Below are 27456 nucleotides of genomic sequence, written 5' to 3' on the forward strand. Positions count from 1 at the left end.
CGGGTCTTTGCAAAAGTTGAAATCTAAAAATACAAAAATACGTTTACATCTTAGTTGTATTTACGAATAAAGTATTTGTGTGTAATTTCTGACTTACCAGTTAACTGAATAATCGCATTAAATACATCCAAATGGTAATTTAATATTGTAAAAAAGCAAAATTGTTTTAAATCATTGCCAGGACAGCCCGGCCAGCTTCTTTGTTGGCAAAATGGCCGCGGTATCATGATTTAAGCAATGTGAGTGACAAAGAAAGCCAATGCCTGGCAGATGTTGCTTTCTTTGTTGTTGGTCCTGGCACGTTTAAATTTGACTGTTGCCTGTTTTCCCATACAAGTGACACCCCCGTGCTGCAAGGATACATGTAATTAAATGGAAAAACATAGGCACAGAATCTTCATTACGTGGGGTGGCATGGCGTAGCGTGGCGTGGCGTGTTGGCTAATGGGGTCCCGGCAAAATGGTTACAGTCGAATTTCAGTTACCCTTTATAAAATGATAAATGATCGTTAAAGATAAATTGCATACTATTTTTCGTGTCTTATTAATCTACAGATTAAAAATTCTAAAAATACACATTCTGCGATAACGATATTGTGTCCTGTTTACAAAATATTTGAATCGCACAATATCACATAGTATTATTTTGAAAATGAAATTTCAAAATATTGTCTTAAATATATAATTCATTGTGATATTACTATACGCAAACTAAGCATTACTATAATAATGTATCAATTGAATATGATATATCATTATTTGACTGCATATATCTGCGCAGTCAAATAATAGTTCACTTACAGAGTGAACGCTTAATAAAGGAATTGCTTTGGACGAATGTTTTAAATTCATCTGCTATGATTTGCCGCTTTAGTAAAGGTGATTTTGTCAAAAAACCTCAAAAATATAAATAAGTCATATAAAATTTTCATAATTAGTTACCACAAGCAGAATATATTAACAAGTTGCATTTTTATTATTAAGTTTTCAATACGATCATTAACAAACATAGAATGTTTTGATACCCTGACATATAATATAAATAGAAAACAAAGGTTATAGAACGAGAGCTAGCAACGTCGTGAAACAAGTATTTTAAGAAATCTGCCTCTTTGATACATTTTTTCTATGCTCTCTGGAACAGCATGCGGGCCGTCCACTGCGACTACTGCGCATTAAAAGAAGATCCTATATTTTTTATTGGCCCTTTAAATTCTAGTATTGAATATAAACCGAGCGACTCTCCATAGCGCATAATAAAAGGTTCAGCCTATGAAAGCGAGGAGTCCGAGTTCGAAACCGGCTCGGGGAATACAACTTTTTTATTTTATTTTCGTTTATATTCTGATAGGAAAGTATTAAATAATTCTGGGGATTCAAAACAAATGCAACAAAAGGAGTTGTTGCTCAAACTCGGACTTCTCGCATAGGCGAAACCGTGGCTAACATAATTATCAATTCGCAATTCTCAATTATCAATTCTCATATTCAAGGCCTGACTGTTTTGATAGTTCTACCGAAGTGGTCGAGAATTAGTAGTCGTAAACAAACCAATTGTTTTCATTAGTTTCGCAACAAATCTGTGTTTTTTTATGCGTTTCTATGCTAATAAAATTATACTAAATAATTTTGAGTGAATAGTGAACTATCTAGATCCGATTCATAACATCGTACCCGCGAAAAAAAACATACTTTCGGTAAAAATTATAGTAACACCGGCGATGCCGGCTGTGTGTCCGGACTAGGGAAAAGTTGGGGAATTTATATTTACCTTTTTAGGTAAAACAGTTGTCGTTTCTTTATTTTTACTTTGTGAAATAAAAATGCCGTGACATTGTTCTGTGCCTGTGCCTTGTAGCAGCAACTATAAGTACTCAGGATCTGTCTACATTCTCTTTCCCAACAATATTAACTCTAACTAAGTCACGTCCAAAACCTACAGAAGATGATGTGCCTACAATTTTTCTAAATCAACCCTCTTATATGACTGTGCATGTTTCCATAAAGAGAAAACATCCCGATGAAAGAAAACAAGATTTGGAAATTCAGGATAAAATAAATATTGAAAACTATTATTATTATTATGAAATGGCAATATATTTTAAAGAAATTAAATGAATTGTACTTTATTTCAGTATTTTATATAAAAAAAATATCTTTATCTTTTTATTTACGATTTATGGAAATGGTTACTTGAACATCGAACTACAAATTCACTTAATGATAATAGTTAATTCTACCTGATATCCACATTTTTTAAATATGTTAGGCAAATTTTTACAATTATTTTTAATTAAACTTTAAAATGTATTCTGCCCTTATCATATGCAATACATTTTCTTAACTTGTCGATAAAGTATAGTTTTCAAATTTTTTAATATTTGTAAATTTTATCACAAGGTATATTATTACTAGCTGCTAAATACTCGCTAACGCAATTTTAGGACATGCTTTTTATTATCTGGATTTTATTCTGTTCATCTTATGCTGTTGTTTATTTCATATTAATATTCGTGTTTTAGATCTAAATTTTAATGCTTTTCAATTACTTTAACGCGATAAAAAGTTAATGTTATTTTTTAATACCTTTGTGTATAATATTTTTCATATTTATATCTGGCAAAACTATCAATAAATACTATTATTTATACAAAAACTATATGCAGTACAATATGGCACAATTCAAAAGCCCGACTATTGCGGTGACGTCACAAATCGATGTCTCTGGCCTGTATCTCATGTTGGTTTATTTATATTATTTAATACTAGAATTTAACAGACTAAATAAAAAAATATAGGATCTTCTTCCACTGCGCAGTAGTGAACGCTGCTTGCATCGGCAGCCAGACGGCCCGCATGCTGTTCCAGAGAGCATAGTAAAAGATATATCAAAGAGCCAGTTTTCTTAAAATAGTTTTTTGACAACGTTGCCAGCTCTTAGACTATTACTTATTGTTGTGATTCGCTGTTGAACCACCGTTGTCACCAAAATGTCGGGGTTCTACGATGAACCATCGTTGCCAACAATGTTAAGGAACTCTGCTAATGTTGAGATTTCTTGCTGTTGCCTATGTTGAGGATCCATCTGCTTTTTCTAATGTTGCTTTTTTTAATAATAATTTACACTTCTTCTTCTTCTTGATTTAAGATCCGTGCGATTTTCGAAAATCATGACTTGTGGTAGGTTTTTTGAGGTTAGAAAAATTATAAGAAATGCAAGGTCAATTCTGATAGGTGTTTTGAGTTTATCAGGTCTATTTACATTAGGTTGTAGTGTTATACATGAGAATATTTTTTTAATTTTTCCTATTACATTTTCCTAAATTTTCATGGATTTTCACCAAGTTTTTGAGGTTAGAAAAAAATGAGAGGTGATGGCGTAATTCTGATAGCGGATTCGTGATCAGCGTCGAAAAATACTATAAAATATGATGATCTGGTAAAAAGCATAAACCACTTTTTTTGCGTGGCTGTGTAATTTACGATATCTTATCAGTCAAATAACAAAATAAGTATTTTATATGTTTCTGGCTGAGATTGACTGATATTGGCGCACCCTATAGTGTTGCTACGAAACTGCTTCCTCATTAGTGTATATATAAAGAAAAATTTCAAAATATCTGCCGCTAATAATTATTAACGTATAGATTCCGAGGCTAGTGAATATGAACGGGCCTATCGACTTAATTTTTGGTTTGGGACTAATTTTTATCGCAATTTATGTATACTTTAAGTACAGTTATACTTACTGGCGAAAGAAAGGATTTCCGTACCTCGAACCGAAGTTTCCTTTAGGTAAGTTTATAAATTTTAAGAAAAAATATCAGACTGTTTTTTTAAAATGTGTTGCAAAAATATACCAGATAACAACAAATTCGTTGCACAAACCATTTCCTTCATTTTCAGTTATTTTAGTTATTTATTAGTTAGTTACACCAATCAAAAACTAACATACCTTAAGTTTACAAAGATTGTTTTTGTCATTGTCAAAAGTAATTTTAATAAAATTTTAATATTTAGGGAAAATTAAGCGAAATTTACCGCGTATTTTATCATGTTCACTTTTTCTTTATGTGTATAACAATAAATTATTACTAGTACTGAATATTAAAATTTTTTTAAAATTAAGTTACGTTTGAAAATGACGCTAACAACTTAAGGATTGTCGGTTTTTGACTGGTGTTTGATTGATACCTGTTCAGTTTTAATTTAAAAATCGATTTAGTTTTTCTCAAATTACCTAAAATCGGCTTGGCCAAAATTGTTTAAATTTGGCATGTGTGTTTACGAAATGTAGACCTTTAAAAAGTCTATTTACGACTTCGCTATAAAATCCATAGGGGAGCCAATATCTGGACAGTTCAAAATTTGCAAGGGATTTCCTATGTTCCCAACGACGATGCAACACCCGGTATACTGTCATAAACTGTCAAATTGTCGTTATGAATACAGAAATTTAAAATACAACTTTTTATTGGATATAGGATTAACAATTTTAGAACAAGCAAATATTTTTCTGAAGAATGCATTTTTCTTAATATATTGTTGCGTTTTTTAAACCACTACCACTGCGAACGGCAGCTTTTCATCGGAGAGCAGTCGTGGATAAGGTATTTCACTAGAGAGAAAATTAATCAGTAATAATTAACAAAAGATATATAGATATTGGGCGCCAGGCATGTACAGAGAAAGAAAACACAGTTGTATAATACTTAAAACTAATGACTATATTTATTCATGATGAATTCTGATTGTAAATAGAATTGTACAATTTTAATAATTATTATAGTGGTTATTTGTTGAGTAAAATTATGTATGTAAATAATATTAAATATGTTCTAGACTATGAAAAATACAATGCGTGTAACGTTATAGAAAATATAAGAAAAGTAGCATTACTTTATTTAAATTGTTAAATTTTATGCGATGTTAAATCTGATGTGTTGCAACCTGTAGATTCTAGAATCTATGTCTCCTTATTCATCTGTTAATATAGCGCAATAATAATATCTATAGAAAGTAATACTATTACAAGGCGTAATATAATGAAACCTAAAATCTAAATCACATTGTAACTAATGAATCGACATAAATGTTAATAATCTAACCACTAAATATAGTCTGTACGATATTATTTAAAATGTACGTTACTGTTTAAGACTGAAAATATTTTAGATGTTAAATGTAAAACTAGAACTTAAATATACACTTAGCTGTTCTTTTATATAACCTTGCTTCGAACAGTAGCAGCGTGAGGTGGTCCAGCATCTGTCGGCCAGCTGTCTGTCGGCCATCCTGTTGGCCAAAACAACAAAATGGGCCAGATTGAGGACACCGTGAATCACTACAGCCGTAGCTACTGACTAGGCTTAGAAATGGGAGTGAAGCAGCATGGGACTCAAGCTACATCCACGCTGTGGTACTTTTATGTAAGAAAAAAATCATTCTTAGTGGGGACACTCGTCCACAGGACATCTGTACATAAGATAATGTCTGCACATAAGACACTACCCGTACCTTGGACACAGTCCGTACCTTGACCCTAAAATATGAAACTCTTGTTTAAAACCAAACAAGGTCTAATAAACAAAATAAACCTACCTCGAAATACTTCCGAGGGCTCAATAAATAATAAACAACATGTCCTTTCTTCCATGTGACATTCTGGAGGACAAAAGAAAAGGGACAACAACGTGCCAGCAAAACACAAATACAAGTTGGGACATCCGTAACTCTACCCTAAAAATATTCAATAATAATATCGAATCTATAAAAGGTAATAACTCATGTTTACCTGTAGCCTCGAAATAGCAGCTGATTCAAATTATACAGCAAGATTTAAATAATCACCATTTCCAAAAGCTAGGATACAACAGAGCGTCAAAACAAAGTGAGGTTAAGCACGGAGACAGTTGACAGAAGCGATGTTGACAGCGCCTCCTCAGGGTGCAGCCACACTATCCTAAAAACGGCGTATCGGCGTAACGGCGTAATGACCTTGAATAGATTTCCAGTAATTCTATTGGCTGAAACATTCATCTGTCAGAAATTTTATCTGTCAAATTCATCTGTCAAAAATTTCAGCCAATAGAATTACTGGAAATCGATTCAAAATCATTACGCATTACGCTGTTACGCGGATACGCCGCCGTTTTAGATAGTGTGGCTGCACCAAGAGCATAACAGGGTTGTGTCGAACGATAACAGGGTTGGCGACTAGGGAACGTAAAAATTACGCGTCAAATAAACTATCCGGCCTGAACGAGAGGGAATCCGGTGATGATAGGCCAGACATCATATATTATATATAAAAAAGACATGTAACGAACTAAAAACGTTACAATATCAATAATAAAAAAAGTTTTCAGTACTTATTAGTTATTAGTTATATTAATATATACAGACCGGACCACCCGTAGTAGTAACATAGGCAGAACCGGACGAATTAGCGTATACCCGTCCGCCGGATAAAAAGCAGGCGAAAAAATGCGATAAAATAAAAATAGGTAGATATGTGATAAGAATGTTTCAGAATTTGTATTTATTCGTGTTTTAATAGCCAAAACGAATACATGGATTCTCGCGACAGTTTTCTCGTGTAAAATTTATTTTTTAAGTAAAATAATGGATGTTTACGAGTAAGTTCGTGAGAAAATTCAAATTGTAAAATAGTATTTCCAAAATAGGTCTTATCGGGATATACAAACAATTTTTCCACAAACTTTTGTAGACAGGCCAATTCCATCTTTACCTACTGTATCAAGAGTTATTAATAATTTTGAAGCACATGGGTGCGTGTTCCCACAAAAACACAAAAAGCCTGATGTGTTGATTAATGAAGAACAGGAGTTAAAGCAAGTGTTGATTTGTGCTACCGCGGATCAAAATCCCACGTTTTCAAGTAATCAAATTGCTGAGGTGGTTGCCCTGCCCACAATGCCCGTATTGTTCAAGAATATTTGAACAATACTTTTCCCAACCATTTAATTAGTGGATATGGAACTATTTTGTGGCCCGCTAGAGCACCAGATCTTTCTCCCAATGATTTCTTTTTGTGGGGTTATGTAAAATCCAAAGTGTATGGTCATAATAGGGCTAATAATCTGGATGAGCTTCAAGTAAAAATGCGAGAGGCTTTCCAAACTATTAGCCCTAATATGTTAGCCAATGTCAGACGGGGATTTTACAACGTTCTGTCTAGCACAAGAAGGTGGTCTTTTTGAACACTTGTTATAACTTTTTTTTATTTAGAGTAATATTTTTTTTTTGGGGTTTAGAGAATTTATTTATTTTTAGTTTTGGCTTGTAAACACACTCAAATAATAAATATTTAAATATTTTCATTTTAAATGTTACCTTAAGTGAAGGTAAACACTTAAAATGAAAATAATAAATACTCGGCACTCCTCGAGTCGTATTCCTAGTCTGTCATGACCGACCCGCCCAAGCACAACTGCAACTGCGTACTGCCTGACCAGCCGACTAGCCGGCCGGAATCTCGAGTACGAACGCAAAACGGGTAAACGTAAATTCGTCCGGCAACTTGCTATGTTACTAGTAGCCTGGTCTTCTCTGTATAATAATATAAATACATATATACATATACATATAAATACAAATTAAAATAGGCAGAAAAAATAAATATAGGTTTTGTGCTAAAACCTTCGGACTGGATACTTGATACTGGTCTTTTAAAAGTAAAATATCCTGTTCTAGGCAATTATCCTGAAACTGGGCTACATGGGCAATTTAACTACAGTATTGAAACTAAAATATGGTACCAACAAATTAAAAAGTTGGGAGTAAAGTTTGGAGGAGTTTGGAGTTTTGCTAATAAAGTCTTAGTTTTAGCAGATCCAGAATACATAAAGGATATCTTAGTCAAGGTATGTATAATTTGCTAATTAATAATAAATTTTTGGTTTCGAAATAAAACTATGAAATAATCATGTTAGTGGTCCGATTTAAAAAGTTCATGAAATATGATTGGGACGATGAATGCTATATAAATTATTTAATAAACAAAAGATGTTATCGTGCAAACGAGGCACTATAGGCACCATTTGTAACCTGGTTAAGCAGTAGCTCACAATTCGCAAGCGTTACTACCATAGACTTAAAATAAAATATAGACTGAGCATCTCATTCATAAATAGCTGGAACATGCGGTCAGACAATGTCTTGTTATTGTTGTGTTATTGTTTTAGGTTATTACGAGTGCGACACGAGCGATAGATAGGTTGTCTCTGTCGTAACGGTCGTTCCCTGACGACTCTGACGAGAAACACAACACTGTCTGTCGTTTCTCAAGTACACCTGAACTCTCCGTATCATAGCCGGGTATTTTTTTTTATTTTAATGAAGCTATAATTAAATTACAAATATATCGTATTTAAACTTTTTTATATTTTATTAAGATTTAGGACAGGTTTTTTTAAATAAAAGTTTAGAAAAAAACCCATTAGACGATCAAAACTATTTTTCCAATGCTCCTTGATTAAAACTTAGTGTTTTTAACAACACCATGGCACCCTAGATTGAAATTTAATATACGAATTGTTTTTAAGCGACAATGTCAAAAGTTGACATAAGATATGTCATTCTATTCAGAGTGTCATTTTTTATCGAATAAAGTAGCAATATACCGAGGGTGCCTTTAAAAATCAAAAGATGTAATCATTTCGGTGAAACAGGAAGAGACCAAAAACAATTGAAAACGTCAATCAATCCTAATTTATGTCATATACATACTAACATACAAATCTGTTTTTTTATCTGAAAAAATAAAAAAAGTTATAGGGGTGAGCCACTTTTGAGACGACCCGGTATATTAAAAAATATTGTTTCATAATGTAATATCATTTTAAAATTCTTGTATGTTATTTTAGATTCTGAAGATAATTTTAGAATAAACCGGAATATATTTTTAATAAAAACATTAATAATTATTAACAGGGTTATAATTATGATTTTGTTACAATGTAAGTAAGTAAATAATGTAATGTAAGATAAAAAAATCAGATTTTACATTTTACTAAAATATTATCTAAATAAGCGCCTTTCTACAATAACGCCACTGACGCCTAATGGGTAAATTGAGAGTTGCCTAACGGTCGAAAGTGGTTTCAAGACTTAAGCATATCGCGCACTTATGCGAAGCGCGGCGCGGCGCAGCGCGGCGAATTTTTGATGGGTCCGCTAACTTATGCACGGTTTTGCGTACGCGGTTGGTATTTAAAGTTGTTTTGAGCTGACCGTTTTAATTTTAGTGTTATCTCTATGACGGTTTGATAAAGTTGATTATATTATTTTATGTAATGCATGCTTTTTTAAATGGATAGATTTTTTCATTATTCTAAATTAAGTAGTCTGTACATTGGTAGAAAATACTTTATTTTATATGTGATGTACAAATAGCAATACATAAATAAAATTACTTTTGTCCGGGTTCATCGGGCGAAAAGCTGTTATAACTTCGAGGTGGTTCATTGAGAGAAAAGCTGTTATAATTTTTCTTCAATTTCTTCCGCATTTTTCTTCAATTTCTTCCCAAATATTGTCCCTTCTCAATTGATTATGATAATTGGGATCTCCAATATCATATATCTCTTTATAACTTTGTATAATTAAAATGAACGTTTCATCATCCATGATAAAACAATAATTAAATTACAAGTACTAAACAAACTCAAACGAAACAAAACGGCTCTTGATTAAACGTAACCTAAATGCCAATTAGTAATACATTAATCGTAGAATCCTTCATCCGAAGACACCCGAAATAGATTTCGAAAATGACCGAAAACAGAGATAGTTTCCGCAGACCACCGCGCACTAGGGCACGCGAAGCGCGCCGAAGAGAATTTCCTCGCTTTGGATTCCAGGTCTGCGCAACGAACGGCGCTTCGGCGCGCGGTGCAAGCAGTTGCTTCGCTTGAGTCAGCGGACGTGCATTATATAACACAAATTTAATCCGTTGCACGGTTTTTCGCCGCGCTTCGCCGCGCCGCGCTGCGCATAAGTGCGCGGTATGCTTTAAATGGATTATTTAAGTCAAATTTCTTGCAAATTTGGCACTGGCGAACCATATTTTATAGTTCTTGAACAGAAAAAGTCAATAAAATAATATTATGACTTAAGGACTACAAGCCAAGAAAATGCGTTAATACAGCCGGGGACATAGCGGCAACAAAGCTTTACCGCACACGTGCGACGCGTACTACTAAGGTAATAAAGAATGAATAGGCTACCTCGCCTCTCTTTGAATAAGAAGACTAAGGAAGGAGCATAATGCTATCCATGTATTCATGCATGGTGGACGGAAAAGCCACCATAAAAGCTCTCTAGGGTGGGGATCCTTGACAGTTCTGTTTGACGATTCATTTGACACATTTGAATTTGATTTGAAATTTTGTGGATTTGTCAGTCTTTACAGACTTATTTTATGTTATTTATTATTTATTCTACTACTGATAGTTGTATAAAGGTAAGTAACTCTAGATGGAAATTGTGGCAGAACTTAAATTAACAGTGACACTATCGCGATTTATCGAAAAAGACTCTAAAATAGTTGGTTGTGTAGCGTGCGGTAGATCTCGGCAAAAATTGAGTGAAATAATGGAACAACTTTTCGCTAGTAAGTGACTATATAATATACATACGTGTAGTAAACCGATCATATATTCCGATCATTAAATTAACTAAATTATATATTTTTCTTGCATTTTAGCTTTTATTTATTACTTGTCAAAGATTAGATGTCAAAGAATTTAGATACGTTAATTTGACTTACCTGCTTCAGTAGCGTATCGGATGTTTGTGTTAATAAATACTTATTATAACTTATCTATTTTTATTAGAATTATATATTTTTTATAACAATTTTAATAACTACCAACATTTATTCACAACGTAAAATAAAACAACAAATTATTTAGTCTACCCCACGTCTACCCTACATCATAGTTTTACATTTTTTAAATAAAATTAGAACGACACTGATAAACCGGAATTTAAGTCGGCCATATTTGAGGCCCATCGCGGTGTACCTAAGATTTTTGCTATGCTCCTTCCTTAGTCTTCTTATTCAAAGTCGCCTCTAATAGGTGTTGCCATATTGTAAAGAACTTATCCTTTTTAAACAGTATCCGACTTATAATTTAGTAGAATAAGGACTATTTAATACATCTATGGAATATTAAGACCTACTTTATTAAAATGTAGTATTAATATCTCAATATATGTGTATAACAAGAAAAAAAATATTGATAATATTAAAGACGTGACAACATAGGCTGGATGAGGAAGGCTCGGTCGACTGTACCCAGAAGTAAACGTGTACAAAAAAGATTGTTTGGCCGCGTTGAGATGTAAATAGAGTAGTCTATATTTTATTTTAAGTCTATGGTTACTACCAAAAAACCGCTGCGGAGGTACTTCAACATACCTCGCCGCTATCACCATGGCCCAGAGAAAACAATAAACAAAAGATGTTATCGTGGGGACTATAATAAAAAAGAAGAACGAAATTATTGGGCAACTTACAGTAAGTTTAGCCATGAAACATACTGGAGCCTCGCACCTCGCCACGCACCTATAGTGCCTATATGTTCAGCGCGATGCTTCCTAGGAACCAAAAGTTTTGTTTTTTGCGAGAAGCGGACGCGGATGCCTGAAACTTTACATTTGATTGGTCGGTTTAGGATCACAATTCGTTGAGCATATGTGTCGAACTAGAGTCGGGTGGAATAAAATGAATGTTCACAATACTAGTATTTAATTTATCACCAAAAATGTAATTACCTTGATTCTACAGGGTCCGGCAATAGTGCGTCGGGCATCTGCAGCTCCTATAATAAAAAACTTATGAATTTTGTAGTCCTGACATAAAGTATGTATTAGGATGTATTTGAGGAAAATATTTGAACTTCTAAAGGGTGGCTCAAAAAAGTGTGAGTGGATCGCGAATATTTTTTTAAATGGAACACCTATATACAGAGTGGCGCAACTCATTCGACTCGGTTGATTATACGAAAACGGAAATATGTAGAAACAAAATTTTTATGGGCATATGTGGGAAGATCATGCGCATAATTTAAAATTATTTTGAAATGTACAGAGTATGTCAGAACTAAGATTTACACTAAAGTTATATTTTTTCTTATGGAACACCCGGTATTTTATTTCATATTTGGATTCTTGGACACAAAATAACGCCTTTATTATAAGGGTTATTATATATTAATATGTTTACAAGCTTTGGTTTTTGAGATATTTAAAGATATTTAAATATGCATGCTACAATGGAATAAATTATGAACACCCTGTGCATTACTTTTTAGAATTAATTATTGTGCTGAGTTTAAAGATAGAGAAATAAACTTTACTGAAAAATTGTATTGCTCACTTAAATTTATACAGGGGTACCAAAAATTGATGATTTATTTTAAATATTTATTTTACATAAAAACCTTGTTATTTCAAATACGACAACCTGTATTTTTTCAAATAAATCGAAACAGATTCAAATGCTCTTTCGAACTATTATTAGGGTAGCCTATACCTATCTAGCTCAGATTTTGAATAAAGAGCAATTTTTCAATAAAATGGCAACAAAGAGGGCTGATGTCATGGCAAGTTTCTAGTGACAGTAGCTATTTTCAAAATCGAAATTAGTTTATGGACTTTATTTATTTATAGCAAGTACTTTAATCGCTAGTTGATTAAAAAAAGTATACCATTAATATTGCAAATTATATTTTATCCTCTCATACTCGTAGTATATGTCTTTTTAATTTTTTGATGATGTAACGAGCACTTTGTTTACTCACTTGTTCAGTCGAAATGCTTGAATCCATTTTTGCTTTAGATCAAATCGGTGTGAGAAACTATGAAGCTATAAAATTTTGTTTCAGGAGAGTTGAATATCCGGGAAAGTTGAGTTATTGAATGTAATTGCACCCAACAACGCCCTAATTGCGCTCTCTTTTATGCGTTAACATTTTTTCGGCAATTTTATTAACATTTGACATTGTCACAACACAGCACGACGCCGACGTCTAGTTCGAATTCTTTTTCATTTATTTTTTACTACCCGAAACAGCGTTACATCACACAAACCTGGTATCTGAGTGTTTTATCTTTTTTGTCTCAATAACTGCACTAGCAAAAAATTAAAATGCTTATATATTATAACAAAACCACGATTTCAATATTATTCTATGCGATCAACATGACGACGCGGCGATAGGGATAATTTCTGATTTTTGCCATTGACTCGCTGCGGTAGGAATTTGTTGAAATCAACTGAAATGCACAAGCCTATACTAATTAATAACTACTATAACATAAACTGGTGCTTAATAAAACGGCGATGGTAAATGTTTCAGTATGCCTACGCGCACCTATTTGCCGTTTTAAAACAGTGCGCGTAGGATTCATCGCGGCTACCATCCTGGCGAGCAGCGCGGCCAGCATCTTGGCGAGCATCGCATCGAGATGCCTCACTATGTTTGTGCCCTAAGGCACGCTATTTATTTTATTCAAAATAATCAACATTTAATTTTTTTGCAGTTTTTTTTGTAACTACTATTCTATCTTCACTTCCCCTAATCATTATATTAATCTAATATACTTAATTTTATTTTAGGACTTCAATTATTTTACTGATAGAGATTTCTATCGTAAACCAAACGAACCAAATTTGGAAAATCTATTCCTTGTCGGCCACCACAAATGGAAAAATCAAAGACAAAAAATGTCTCCCACATTCACAACTGCCAAATTGAGGTTAATGTTTGATACTATAGTAGATTGTGCAGACGGTATGGTAAAGCTAGGCGAGGAATCTTCTGAAAATAAACAGGATGTTGTTATCAAAGACGTACGTACATAATTATAGAACACCATAGCACAGATTAGGTATCCTATAAGTATACAGATAAAAATCTTGTCCCTAATTCGTGGTACGAAAATTGTTTTTATGACGATGTGCAAACGAGTCAAATTTCCTGTGCGCAAAAATAAACTCGCGTAAAATAACAATAAACAGCGTAATAGAGAGATATCGCTAAACCGAATAGCGTGCATGGACGTTAATAAGGCCAGGTGTTATTTCCTTTACGTGAGGTGGTATTAACTCTCTTCATTTATACTTATCGGATCGGAAAGAATTCTGATCGCGTCGCGTCCGCTATTTAAACTTAACCTAACTTTGAATTTAAAACTTTGAAATTGTTTTGTTTACTAGGTATTTTAAAACTAAAGGGCTAAAGTGCTTATTTCCAGTGCTTCATTGTCCAACGTCTGCCAGTGGGTTTAGGGCAACAAATTCTCTTAGAAGGGCTAAGTCGTCATCTGCTGTAAACCTAAGACTCTTTATAGGTTCTTTAGTATTGGAAGAGGTGGAATCCATATTTTGGGCCATATTTATTTAATTAAAACTAATCCCAGCTACTTATATATCAAATTATCTAATAAGACTAAAGCAATAATTCAAAACAATTCAAACATAACCTAAAATAAAAGATCTCGCCGGCCGGTTCCGGTTGTCAAATACCCGCACATGCCCATTTAAGCAATTTTAAACGTTATCAGAGGTTTGGTGTAATAATGAAAGAGCGCTTGGTGTAATTGATCCGCAAATTACGTCAGGCGGTAACGTTATTAGCGGGTGTTGCGTTGACTCGCGCATATCGTAACCATGATAAGGTACGCGTAAATACTGGATGACGCTATTCGGTTTTCCGATATATCTCTAATAACTGTGCCGGTCAGGCGCTGTGCACAATTTTAGAGGCCATAAGTGGGCGTGCTATGTGCGCAAACTAGTCACCTAACTAGTGCCCGATTCCGAAAATTGGAACCGCGAAAAACAATAAAGAAAAAACAAAGATTATAATCTGTTAATCTGTGACCATAGGTACGTATATAGAAAAGAGTACCTTTTGTTTAAATATTTCAAGAGATATACTACCCAGTATACCGGTAGATATCAGTAGCGATTAACATCGCTTTCAGATGGAGCGGAGCGTCCACGACTACGAGCAAGTACCATGACTTTATATGAACAATTTTACATAAGTCGCGTATGCCTAGTCCGGATGAGCTATCTTGAAAAAACACCCGCGCGGACGGTCCGCCCCATCTCAAAGCGCTGGAATATAGTTCTGTTTCAGCGCTTTCAGATGGAGCGGAGCGTCCGCGACGGACTAACTAAAGGGTGATTCACGGTACACCGGACCGTGCTCGAGCCGGGCACGTCCCGTGAAGTAGACACCGAGCCGCGTTCGAACCTTCAATATATGCTAAACCGAGTGGACAACGGGGTTCATGTCCGTGCCCATTATATTCTAGAAAACAGTGTTGCCGCAGTGGTACATTTGTACCAAATTTGATACTTTTAATTCTATTTGGTACAGTGGTACTACATTTTCAAATCCAGGATGATTCGGTACAATAATTATTTCCCACGCGCATCGAAAATGAATAGATATTTAATAATTATCGTCGTTGATATTGCATTAAACGCGCTTACCGATACCATTCGGAGACAATCCGCATTAATTAACGACGTATTATACACGTTGTAATGTCTATAGGGTTGCCTATAATAAATAACCCGAAGAAAAAACTTAAAAATTTGCTGTTTCTAACATGCTTCTATATTTGCGTTTTTTTTAATAAAATTTAAGTTTTCCAAGTATCGTGTGTACTATTAGAATTACTTACATTTCTTCAACCTATACATACTTATAATTGGGTTTTCTGAATTTCTATTTCATGTTTTTCGTCTCGATTTGTGTCTTTCTCCAGGAAGTTTTTTTATGTAGAAATTTCTGAAGAATTCACAACGACCAAACCAGTTAAAGTCATTTGCAGATGTATTTTGTTGTGTTTTTAAAGAATTGTACCAAAGTGGTACATTTTTAGTTTATAATGTGGTACGCGCTAAAAGTTGGGTGCGGCAACACTGCTAGAAAACAGTCGCTATAGGCCGTAGACGAACGAAGTATTTAGCCGCGGCGGCTCATTTATGTTTGCCGCAACGGGGCCGGAACAGCCCAGCGGATCCGAGGAAAAATGTACACCGACATTTCTTGGACGGGGCACGGACGCGTTCCGGCGAAGCTCGGACCGTGCTCGGCTTAGCATGATTGTATAAGTATAAATAACATTTGACAATGTTTGGCCGTGCCTTCACCGTCGCACGGCTCCGGCCCGTCACGGTGTACCGTGAATCATCCTTTAAACGGAAGCACTAAAAGAGATGCAAATACAGAAAAAATCCGGTGGCTCTCAAAATTTTTCCACAAAAAGATTGTTTTTTTTAATTTTCAAACTTAAATAACTCTGTTATTTTGGACTTATTTGAAAAATGGTAAAGAGAAAATATGTTTCTTTTATCGAGATCTACCAGCCCTCAAAATATTTGCACTTATTTAAGACTCACCCTGTATATGTTTTTCAGCCTTTCATAAAAAAAAATATTAAAAATGCAAGAACTGTCCTGAAATCAAAACTACATTAGGTATTTGCTTTAGATGGTCTGTACTTTTTTTGCTATAAATGTAGTAATCGTAAATAATACAGGATGTTCAAAATTCAACGCCAAACTATCTAAAATATAAACTAATTTTACTTTTACGTTTTTTTTAATGGAACACCCTATATATACCGGGTGATGCATCGTCGAGCGGGACATAGGAAATCCCATGTCAATTTTAATGGGGTCAATTATTGGCTTCCCTAATTATTTTAGAGAATAAATCTATTTAGGTTTATTGAAGAGCACTAAAACCCACATTCAAAAGAATAACTTTAGATATTTTTGATTAGCCCGTTTACGAGTTATCGCCGATTTCTTTTTAAATATTTCTCCTTTCTTATGGCCCTGTATTTACTTATGAGCACCAGTCAAGGTAAAAGATAACTGTCAAATGAAGTTGTCATTTTAGAAATTTATCTATTTAGTGCTTTATTATTATTATTAAAAACTCATACCTACATCGAAAATATTAGCCATGAATTACACTACCGAAGAAAAAATATTAATGATATGGATATGGTATTATCAAGGAAATAGTTATCAAAAGGTGTCGGACATGTATGCTGCTCTGTATCCGAATAGACCGATACCTGGAAAATCTGCAATCGCAAGGAATATCCAGAGATTTGAAACCAAAGGTACCCTAATAAATAACTGCAGATGTGAAGCAAGGTAGGAACAAAGAGAAGATGCGAATGATACCGACTTGGAAGTTTTATTGTGCGTGGAAGAGAACGATGGAAAGATCCGCACAGGGAAACTTGAGGATGAAATAGGAATAGATCACACTACGGCGTTTCGAATTTTGAAACGACATAAATACTATTCCTTCAAATATGAAAAGCACCAAGAGCTACGAGATGGGGACGAAATACGGCGGCAGGCGTTTTGTTTTGATATGATGGAAAGAGCAAATAGGGATAGGGAATCTTTAAAAAACATATGTTTTACTGACGAATGCACGTTTACCTTAAATAATGATCCCAATATTCAAAATTATCGATATTGGAACAAAGAAAACCAACACAGGTTTGTCGAAACAAGGACGCAATATCCACAGAAAGTAAATGTTTGGGCAGGGATATTCGGACAGAATATTATCGGACCATTATTTCTTACGCGAAATTTAAATGCAGAATATTATTTGGAACTACTCGAAAATCATATTTTACCTGCTTTACATGATGCCGCTATGCGCTAGGGAAAATCAGGAAGTTTGGTACCAAATGGATGGCTGTCCGGCACATAGTACCCTGACTGTTCGGGAATATTTAGACATTTTTTTTTATTTTTTCGGGAAACGTTATTGGCCTAAATCATACAGTAAATTGCCAGCTAGGTCTCCTGATATTTCGCCAAATAATTTCTTTCTCTGGGGCCTTTTAAAAAACAGGATATACAAGGATAAAAAATACCCAAATCTAGACGAGTTAAAAAATGCCATTTCTGCCGAATGCAATAGAATTTCAGTTTACCAACTAGCGAATGTAAGAAGAGAATTTTATGATCGCCTGTGTTATTATCTAGCAGTCGATGGAGGAATATTTGAACATCTTAAATCCTAAAGTTCTAACAATTTAATAGTACCTAAATTAATAAGTTATTGAATATTGTAATAATACTATAATTAACCTTGTAATTGATTACTTTATTTTATTTTAATTCATATTAATTTGTATTTATAAATACTTCTTAATCTTTAAGATTTCCGATGTAGGTATGAGTTTTTAATAATAATAATAAAGCACTAAATAAATAAATTTCTGAAATGACAACTCCATTTGACAGTTATCTTTTACCTTGACTGTTGCTCATAAGTAAATACAGGGCCATAAGAAAGGAGAAATATTTAAAAAAAAAATCGGCGATAACTCGTAAACGGGCTAATCAAAAATATCTAAAGTTATTCTTTTGAATGTGGGTTTTAGTGCTCTTCAATAAACCTATATAGAATTATTCTCTAAAATAATTAGGGAAGCCAATAATTGACCCCATTAAAATTTACATGAGATTTCCTATGTCCCGTCCGACGATGCAACACCCGGTATATCATGTATGACAAATCTGAATGAAACATTTTGTTTCAGCTGCTAGAAAAATTTACCATTGACGTTGTGGGATGTACAATGTTCGGACTTAATTTTAACTGTCTACTGTCAGAAAATCCAAAACTGAGGGACTTCTCTAAACTTGCAGGAAACCCTCCAACAATTTTAAAGATTCTGCTGTTGCTTACGCGAATATTCCCTAAACTATCAAGCTTTTTAGGAATTAAGACATTTCCAGATCATTTGATGAGGTTCTTCGTGGAGTTGATGAACGATACTGTCAGTTACCGAAAAACTAACAAAATCAAGAGGTCAGATTTAACACAAACTTTGATTGATTTAGAAGAAACTACTAGAAATGATCCTAATCCTTTTAGTTATGGGGATCTTACAGCTAATTTGATTGGGTTTTTCTTTGCAGGTAAATCATAGTACGAAACCTAGAATAAACTAAATAAAAATGAACAATTTAAATTTCTGTTTAAATGTATTTCAATAACTTAGACAGTATACAGGGTGTCCCAAGCTGAGCGTGCACCAGAAGTTTCTGGAGAACTACAATATTTAGATCGGGGATTTTTTGCAAATCATTGTTTTACAAAGCGATTATTTAAATTGGTACCCCATTTTTTATTACCTAATTAAATTCTCTGTAAAATTTTATGTATTTTAATGTCAAACACTCCATACCTGACATTAACTGTTTTTGAAAAAAAAAACATTTAAAATTTTTCTAGAAAAAAACTAAACATTAACACCAATAAAAGAAAATAGAGAATAAACAAAATGTGTCATCACACAATTTATTTTAAAAAAAAACGCATCTTGATATCTTCTTTCCAACCGAAGATAACCTGGATATCTCAAAAATAGTTAATATCAGGTATAGTGTTTGATATCTTTATAAAATTTTACAACGAATTTATGTATGTTATAAAAAAATTGGGTACCCATTTAAAAAAGGAGAGTTGCTGTCAACTTCCGGAAGTGTCGCCATATTAAAAATATTTTTAATCGATAGATCTCGTTGTGAAACAATGACGTGCAAAAATTCCCCGTTCTAGATATTGTAGCTCTCTAGAAACTTCTAATGCACGCTCACCCTAGAACACCTTGTATCGTATGATTAGTTGGCTGGGAAATGACGATTGATGACATTTCGCATATAAATTTACATATAAAATGACAGCGATCTTCATTTCATAGCCATTGTTGACGCCGTTTTTTTTTCGATCAAACGGTATATTGAATCGGAATAATTAAAAATCCTTTTAATTATTAAACACATTTTTTTTAATTCATTAATATATTTTCTAGGATCAGATACTTCATCAAGGACAATACAATTTACTCTATATTACTTAGCACAGGAAAGTGACATTCAGGATAGAGCGAGGAAGGAGATTCATACAGTTTTAAACAGACATGGGGGCAAATTGACTTATGATGCGCTTAACGAAATGACATATGTAAATCAAATTATAGATGGTAATATTATTTTCCAACAAACTAGTATTAGTATATTTATAGTTTTTGATACATACTTTCAGTGTTTAAAATGTCATTTTATACAATACCTACTATAAAAAGAGAAAACTAAAACATTGTATCACAGTATGTACCGTATGATCGAGAAAAAACGGCGTCAGCGTTGGAAATGAAGATCGCTGTCATTTTATATGAAAATTTATATGGGAAATGTCATCGATCGTCATTTCCCAGCCAACTGGACGCCGTTTTTTTTCGATCATACGGTATTAGCTAAAAAGTAAAGTTATTATTCTTCCCCTTCTTCAATTTACAATAGTGCCTAGTAACAGCAAATTATGTCAAAAAATGTAGTTAGTGCTACAATTTTTATCAAAGATTTACATTTAAATTTCAACGAGTACATACAATCTGAATATTCTCTGACACAAATTGTGAGAATTATCACAAGACTTGTTCGCTATTTTCGTTTAAAATCAAGAATATTCAACTATTTTGGAGATCTTGTGAAAGAAATAAAAGGCACAATATTATGTCATCTTAGACGCAACATGCAACAGTCTTTTCTACTGTGGGATTTATTACCATTTATTTCTTCCGGGTTTTTAATAGTAAATACAGGGTGGACCACTGAAAACTTACAATGGCTATAATTTTTAAACCAAAAAAGACATCAAAAAAATAAAAAATACCGAGGGGGAATACATATGACGTATTTTTTGAACCACCCCGACCTACCCCTTAGGAGGCACCCCTACTCACTTGAAAATCTTAAATGGCAACACCCCACTTGTGGCGTCTTTTTGGAAAGCTCTTGAAAAATGCTAACTGATAATCATAAAGTTTTTAGGGTGAAATTGAAAAACTATCCTTACACGAACAATTAGGTGGACATTAATGAAAAAGGTTTTTTTTTAGCGTAAGTTACAAATTGGGACCCAGTTAAATGACGCAAATGAAGTATTTTTCAAACCACCCCAACCCACCCCTAGGTGGCACCCCCTGACTTCTAATCTCAAGATAGCGATACCCCACTTGTGAAAGCTAATTGAAATTGCTAAACGATGGTCATACAGACTTCAACTTAATTACTGGTTAGTAACAAGAAATGTAGGTGTGACAATTTGAAAGAAATTTAAAATGATAATTTATTTTAATAATTGCTCAAAATGACAGCTGTTTTGTTCCATACAAAAATACAAAGGATTTTCAAATTCTTCTCTCACTTTTTGGAAAGTCTCTCTCGGAATATTTCGACATGCTTCAGTTCTCCGCTGCCGCAATTCTTGCAACGAACCTGGTTTTGTCTTGTAGACTATGGATTTAGTGTAACTCCAGAAGGAAAAGTCTAAAGGAGTGAGGTCAGGTGACATTGGCGGCCACTCGATTAGACCCCTTCTGCCAATCCATTGCCTTGTATAATATTTATCCAACCACCGCCTTGTGACAATAGAATAATGCGAAGGGGCTCCATCTTGCTGAAAGTGTATGAGGTCTTCATTAAGAGTTATAATAAATTTCTTTGTACCAGCTTTTTTTTCTCGCAATGGTTCGTGGATACAAAAATAATTCATTCTATTGATTTTGGCACGTTTTGACATTTTTTTTTTATTTTTAGGCTCTATTTTTTTCGTTCTTTTTTATGACAGTTTTTCAGCATTTTTTATACGCTTTCCAAAGAGGTGTCACAAGTGGGGTATCGCTATATTGAGGTTAGAAGTGAGGGGGTGGCACCTAGGGGTGGGTCGGGGTAGTATGAAAAAAACCTCATTTAGCTGGGTCCCAATTTGTAACTTATGCTGAAAAAATAACTTTTCTCATTAATGTCCACCTAATTTTTCGTGTAAGGGGTAGTTTTTCAATTTTACCCTAAAAACTTTATGATCATCGTTTAGCATTTTTCATGGGCTTTCCAAAAAGGCGCCACAAGTGGGGTAGGTCGGGGTGGTTCAAAAAATACGTCATATATGTATTCCCCCTCGATATTATAGAAACGGTATTTTTTATTTTTTTGATATCTTTTTTGGTTTAAAAATTATAGCCATTGTGAGTTTTCAGTGACCCACCCTGTATAATGAACTATTTTACAGGTAGGTTCTAAGGCAGGGGGCTCGGCTGGCAATCGCCACCTTGGCTATGTGGTCAGTTCAATCCTGAATTAATAGCACACACATGAAATGATGTCTTAACGTTATTACGTCTTAAAATATTACTAAATATATTAACTACTACACAAACTAACTATTTTAGAGGCTTTAAGACTATTTCCACCACTCATGACCTTAAGTAGAATATGCAATCAAGATTACACCTTCAAAGGTACAAATTTCACACTGGAAAAGGGAACTCCTGTGGTTATATCCATAATTGGTTTACACCACGATCCAGATTTGTTTCCTGATCCAGAAAAATTCGATCCTGAAAGATTTAGCCCAGAAAACAAGCACAAAGTTGTGCCTTACAGTTACATGCCGTTTGGTGATGGGCCTAGGATATGTATAGGTGAGTCAATATTACTTTTTCATTTTAAGAAATGTTAAATAGTAGTGGGTATTTTATTCTGTAAACTTTAGCAGTGGCCATAAAATTCTAATATAGTAACTAGATTATTATGGGAATATACTGAGACTTAATTAGCATAAATATGAGACTATTATTGGAAGAAGTAAAATTTATTTGATGCTATTCAGACATTTTGCGCGTGACAGAATAGGAAATGTTAAATATTAGTGGCTATAAAATTAGAATATAGTAATAGTACAGGAGGCAGTGAAGATTTTCGGTACTTATTTACCCAGTCAACAAACATCGATAGAATTATTCGGTATCCTGTTCTAAGCAAATTTCATATATACCGTGTGGTGCATCGGAACACGGGACAAGAACACTTTTCTCAAAGTTTTGACGTAGGTTAAAATTATCAAATGATACGTTAAATTTCAAGCATAGGAAAATAAGGGTTATGGATTTCAAAAATCTGTCAAATTTTTTACATCCGCAAATTTTAAGCCAGACCAGAGGGCAGACTGACTTTCCACCACTTGGGATGTGCCGGACATCAGACAGTTATTTCCAGTAATAAAATGATTTACAATCAATGTCAAATATTTCTGACTGGAAAAATAAAGTGGACTTTTTTTATTTTATTTAGAATCCAAAATTTTTAGCCAGACAAACTGTTATATGTATACAGACCGGACCACTGTAGTAGTAACATAGGCAGAACTGGACGAATTAGCGTATACCTTATAGCGTATATATAATATAATAGGTAGATATGTGATAAGAATGTTTCAGGAATTTGTATTTATTCGTTTAATAGCAAAACGAATACATAGATTCTCGCGACAGTTCTCGTGTAAAATTTATTTTTTAAGTAAAATAATGGATGTTTACGAAGTTCGTGAGAAAATTCAAATTGTAAAATGGTATTTCCAAAATAGGTCTTATCGGGATATACAAACAATTTTTCTACAAACTTTTGTAAAAAGGCCAATTCCATCTTTACCTACTGTATCAAGAGTTATTAATAATTTTGAAACATATGGGTGCGTGTTCCCACAAAAACACAAAAAGCCTGATGTGTTGATTAATGAAGAACAGGAGTTAAAGCAAGTGTTCATTTCTGCTACCGCGGATCAAAATCCCACGTTTTCAAGTAATCAAATTGCTGAGGTGGTTGTCCTGCCCACAATGCCCGTATTGTTCAAGAATATTTGAACAATACTTTTCCCAACCCTTTAATTAGTGGATATGGAACTATTTTGTGGCCCGCTAGATCACCAGATCTTTCTCCCAATGATTTATTTTTGTGGGGTTATGTTAAGTGTATGGTTATGTATCCAAAGTCATAATAGGACTAATAATCTGGATGAACTTCAAGTAAAAATATGAGAGACTTTCCAAACTATTAGCCCTAATATGTTAGCCAATGTCAGACGGGGATTTTACGACCGCCTAGGCTTCTGTCTAGCACAAGAAGATGGTCTTTTGAACACTTGTTATAACTTTTTTATTTACCTCGGTGTTTTCTATAGGTACGGATAAGCAGAATTGCCAGATATATTTTATTTTGACGGATAGCAGAAAACGTATCTTCACCTATATATAACAGCATCTATTAGATAAATTAAACTTTATTCCCCAGATATCCTATCTGGTGCCCAACTGCCAAATAGTGCTTATTTGTCGGATAACAATTTGACGCATGAGCAAAGGCATGAGGAGATATTGATTTTATTTGATATTTGACAAAATTGCTTAACATAACCAAGACATTGTTATTATTGAAGATTTCGTTTATTCCAATAAATTCGATTTTAGATTATTTGGAAAAGACTTACCTATTCTGAGTATGTAGGCTATAATCGTATGGAGTATAAACACCCATAAACACATTGAAATGGTGCAAAAAACGATTGTTGCTAGTGCCGGACTTTGTAAGGACTGTTACAAAATAAAGAGAGTCCCTGTTCTGTTAGATCATCAGAACGAAGAGAATGCATTAAGTTAGGATAATAGTGATAAAACAGTAATTTATAAATTATTTTATTTAATTCCTTTCAATTATAAACCATTACTACATATTATATAAAATGCTAATGTTTATCTGTGTCGTCTCTACTGAAGTAACGACTTGCTCTAGAAAGTTGCTTTTTTTACTAAAAGATAGTTAATTGGCTCGTCTAAAAACTGTCGTCGCCGGATTTTTTGTTTTTCATTTAATTAAAAAAAATAAAAAGTATTTTTTTTTCCTGATGTCGTGGCGGATGCGCTAGGCTTTAACTAGTTTTTAATAAAGCTCTAAAGTAGGTAAAAAATAAAAAAACTTTTTAAATCAAACTATTTATTTCATTTTTAATTCGCATATCTTAATTCATTAATATTATAACAGGAACCTTATAAAACCTGTTATTCAATTCACATTTGCTTTTATTTCTTTTGTGTTACAATTTTAGTTTAATTTCTTGCACTATGTACCTTATACCGAATGATCGAAAAAAAAACGGCATCCAGTTGGCTGGGAAATGATGTTCGATGATATTTCCCATATAAATTTACATATGAAATGACAGCAATCTTTATTTCATAGCCATTGCTGACGCCGAATTTTTTTCGATCATACGGTACATCTCTTCTCCATGCTGTTTTTTAAGTAACTCTCTAGCTAAACCTTGCTAAAACATCTGTATTGTGGTCCTTTGAATTCCAGTTAATTCAACTTTGTTTAGACAAGATTTTTCCTTTATTTTTTCTTTTTTTTCTGAAGTTCCATCACTTTGAGTTCTTAAAAATAAAAGTAATATGACAAAATTGTTTTTATTTAATTTTTTTTATTAAATAATTTGTACATATAATGTGTAAATGTAGCAATTATTATAGGTACTATTCATTTATTATTATTAAGACAAAAGTATAAGTGCATTTATCTATTTTATAAAATAAAAACTCAACTTAATTACTATCATTGATGCTATCCTACCTATTTCTTTACTATGAGAAGCCCTAGAACAACATATTTGTTATTACTAACAGTCTTATGCTATTTTTAATTTTCAATATTAATAACTTACCAGATGGCGGTTTTAGGATTGGTTTATAAATCTCTGCTTGCACTTTACCTGCTTCTTCCATATTTTCTATTATCAATTGTACTAAAATGTTAATATAATAAATATAACAGAATATCATGTAATTAAACTATAAATTACTTACAGATTATTTTTTCTTGTTTTAATTTCTTATAAATCGCATTCCATCAATAGATCTATTGCACCACCACCACTGCTGAAATTGAATTATCTTTCCCTTTTTCCATAAAGGTAAATTTAAATAGCCTATACCATAATAGGACTAGTTGGAGTTGAACACAAAATATATTTTAGTTGAATTTTATTGTTTTTATTTTCATTTTGACGATCTTTTGACAACTGAACAATAACCTCACTTTTTAATCTAACGATTTGAAATTCCGAGTTTCTGTCTCTGTCTGTTGTATCGACTTTTCATATATAACCATCTCAATTTCAGATATCTTATATTGGCAACACTTTCTCTACGGAGTGTCTACCGGTCCGTAGGCGGCCGTCCTCCAAATTGTTATCTATTGGATTATTTTGTATGAAAATACCCAAATGTTATATCCTATAGATATCAGGCTCTAGATTGTTTATCTTTTAGATGGTTATTTGTTAGATAAAAGTTATTTATTTATAATCAAAGAGACCGCGCCTTAGAGTAATATTTAGTTTTTGGGTTTAGAGAATTTATTTATTTTAGCTTTCGTCAGACACTCCAAATAATAATATTTATATTTTCATTTTAAATGTTACCTTAAGTGAAGGTAAACACTTAAAATGAAAATAATAAATACTGGCACCCTCGTCGCGTCGTATTCCTAGCTGTCTGTCACGACCGACCCGTCCAAGCAACTGCAACTGGGTATCGCCTGACCAGCCGACTAGCCGCAGGAATCTCGAGTACGAACGCAAAACGGTAAAACGTGTAAATTCGTCCCGCAACTTGCTATGTTAATAGTAGCCTGGTCTTCTCTGTATTCACCCACTGGGAAAATGAAAAGTATGTACAAAAAAAATTCACTGCTTCCTGAACTATAACTAAATCGATACAAAAATCTTATATCATGGAAAATATACTGAAACTTAGCAGACACTTAGCAGAAGAAGTAATCTTTATTTGATGATATTGAGACGTTTGGCGCGTGACAGAATAGTCTCTGCATCATGCGTTATACCAATCTCAAACAGTCGTTATCCTAAAATATCCAGAATTTACAATTTCCTGTTTTAGGTCGTCGATTTGGTCTTATGCAGGCTGGTATTGGATTGGTACGAATATTAAAAGATTTCAAAGTTGACATCAGTTCAAAAACAAAACTCCCTTTGGTTATCAAGCCGGGAGGGATATTTATAGAAACTACAGAACCATTGTACTTAAAATTAACAAAATTATAAAAGAAATAAAACATTTTTAATGTATAGATATAAAAATATGGTATTGTATATTTTATTAATTAAATCCAATAAATTGAACGCTTTTTTAATAAAAGACAGTATAAGTGAAAATATTTTATTGTGTTTGTTTTAGAATTTCGTCTAAGTATAAACAAAAAAAAGTATATAAGTAAATTAAGTATAGTCTATAAAATGAATAACTTTGAATTTTGACCGTTATTTTTTACCAACATGACAAATATAAAATCCCTCTGTCAAAAAAGTTACTGATATTCTTTGAATTGAGTGCCTGAACGAATCAGATAGGTAACTCTTTTTACTTTCATGAAATAAAAAAGGAAAATAATAAAATAAAACAAGTGACAGTTCTTCCTCTTCTTGCAAAAATCAACACTAAATG

General features: G+C 33.4%; 1 protein-coding gene across 1 annotated transcript; it reads left to right on the top strand.

Annotated features, from left to right (window-relative positions):
* Positions 1–3660: 3660 nt before the first annotated feature.
* Positions 3661–27149, top strand: LOC115885638 (cytochrome P450 6a2-like; the record flags this gene model as incomplete). The annotated part of the gene is given in 7 exon segments (XM_030904602.1): positions 3661–3795; positions 7717–7886; positions 13649–13882; positions 18634–19015; positions 19912–20082; positions 22333–22584; positions 26893–27149. Coding segments are annotated over 7 exon segments (1503 nt in total). The 3' UTR covers positions 27057–27149.
* Positions 27150–27456: the final 307 nt, after the last annotated feature.

Source organism: Sitophilus oryzae, unplaced genomic scaffold (genome assembly GCF_002938485.1).
Source record: "Sitophilus oryzae breed Bouriz unplaced genomic scaffold, Soryzae_2.0 scaffold_409_pilon_pilon, whole genome shotgun sequence".
NCBI classification, from domain to species: Eukaryota; Metazoa; Arthropoda; class Insecta; order Coleoptera; family Curculionidae; genus Sitophilus; species Sitophilus oryzae.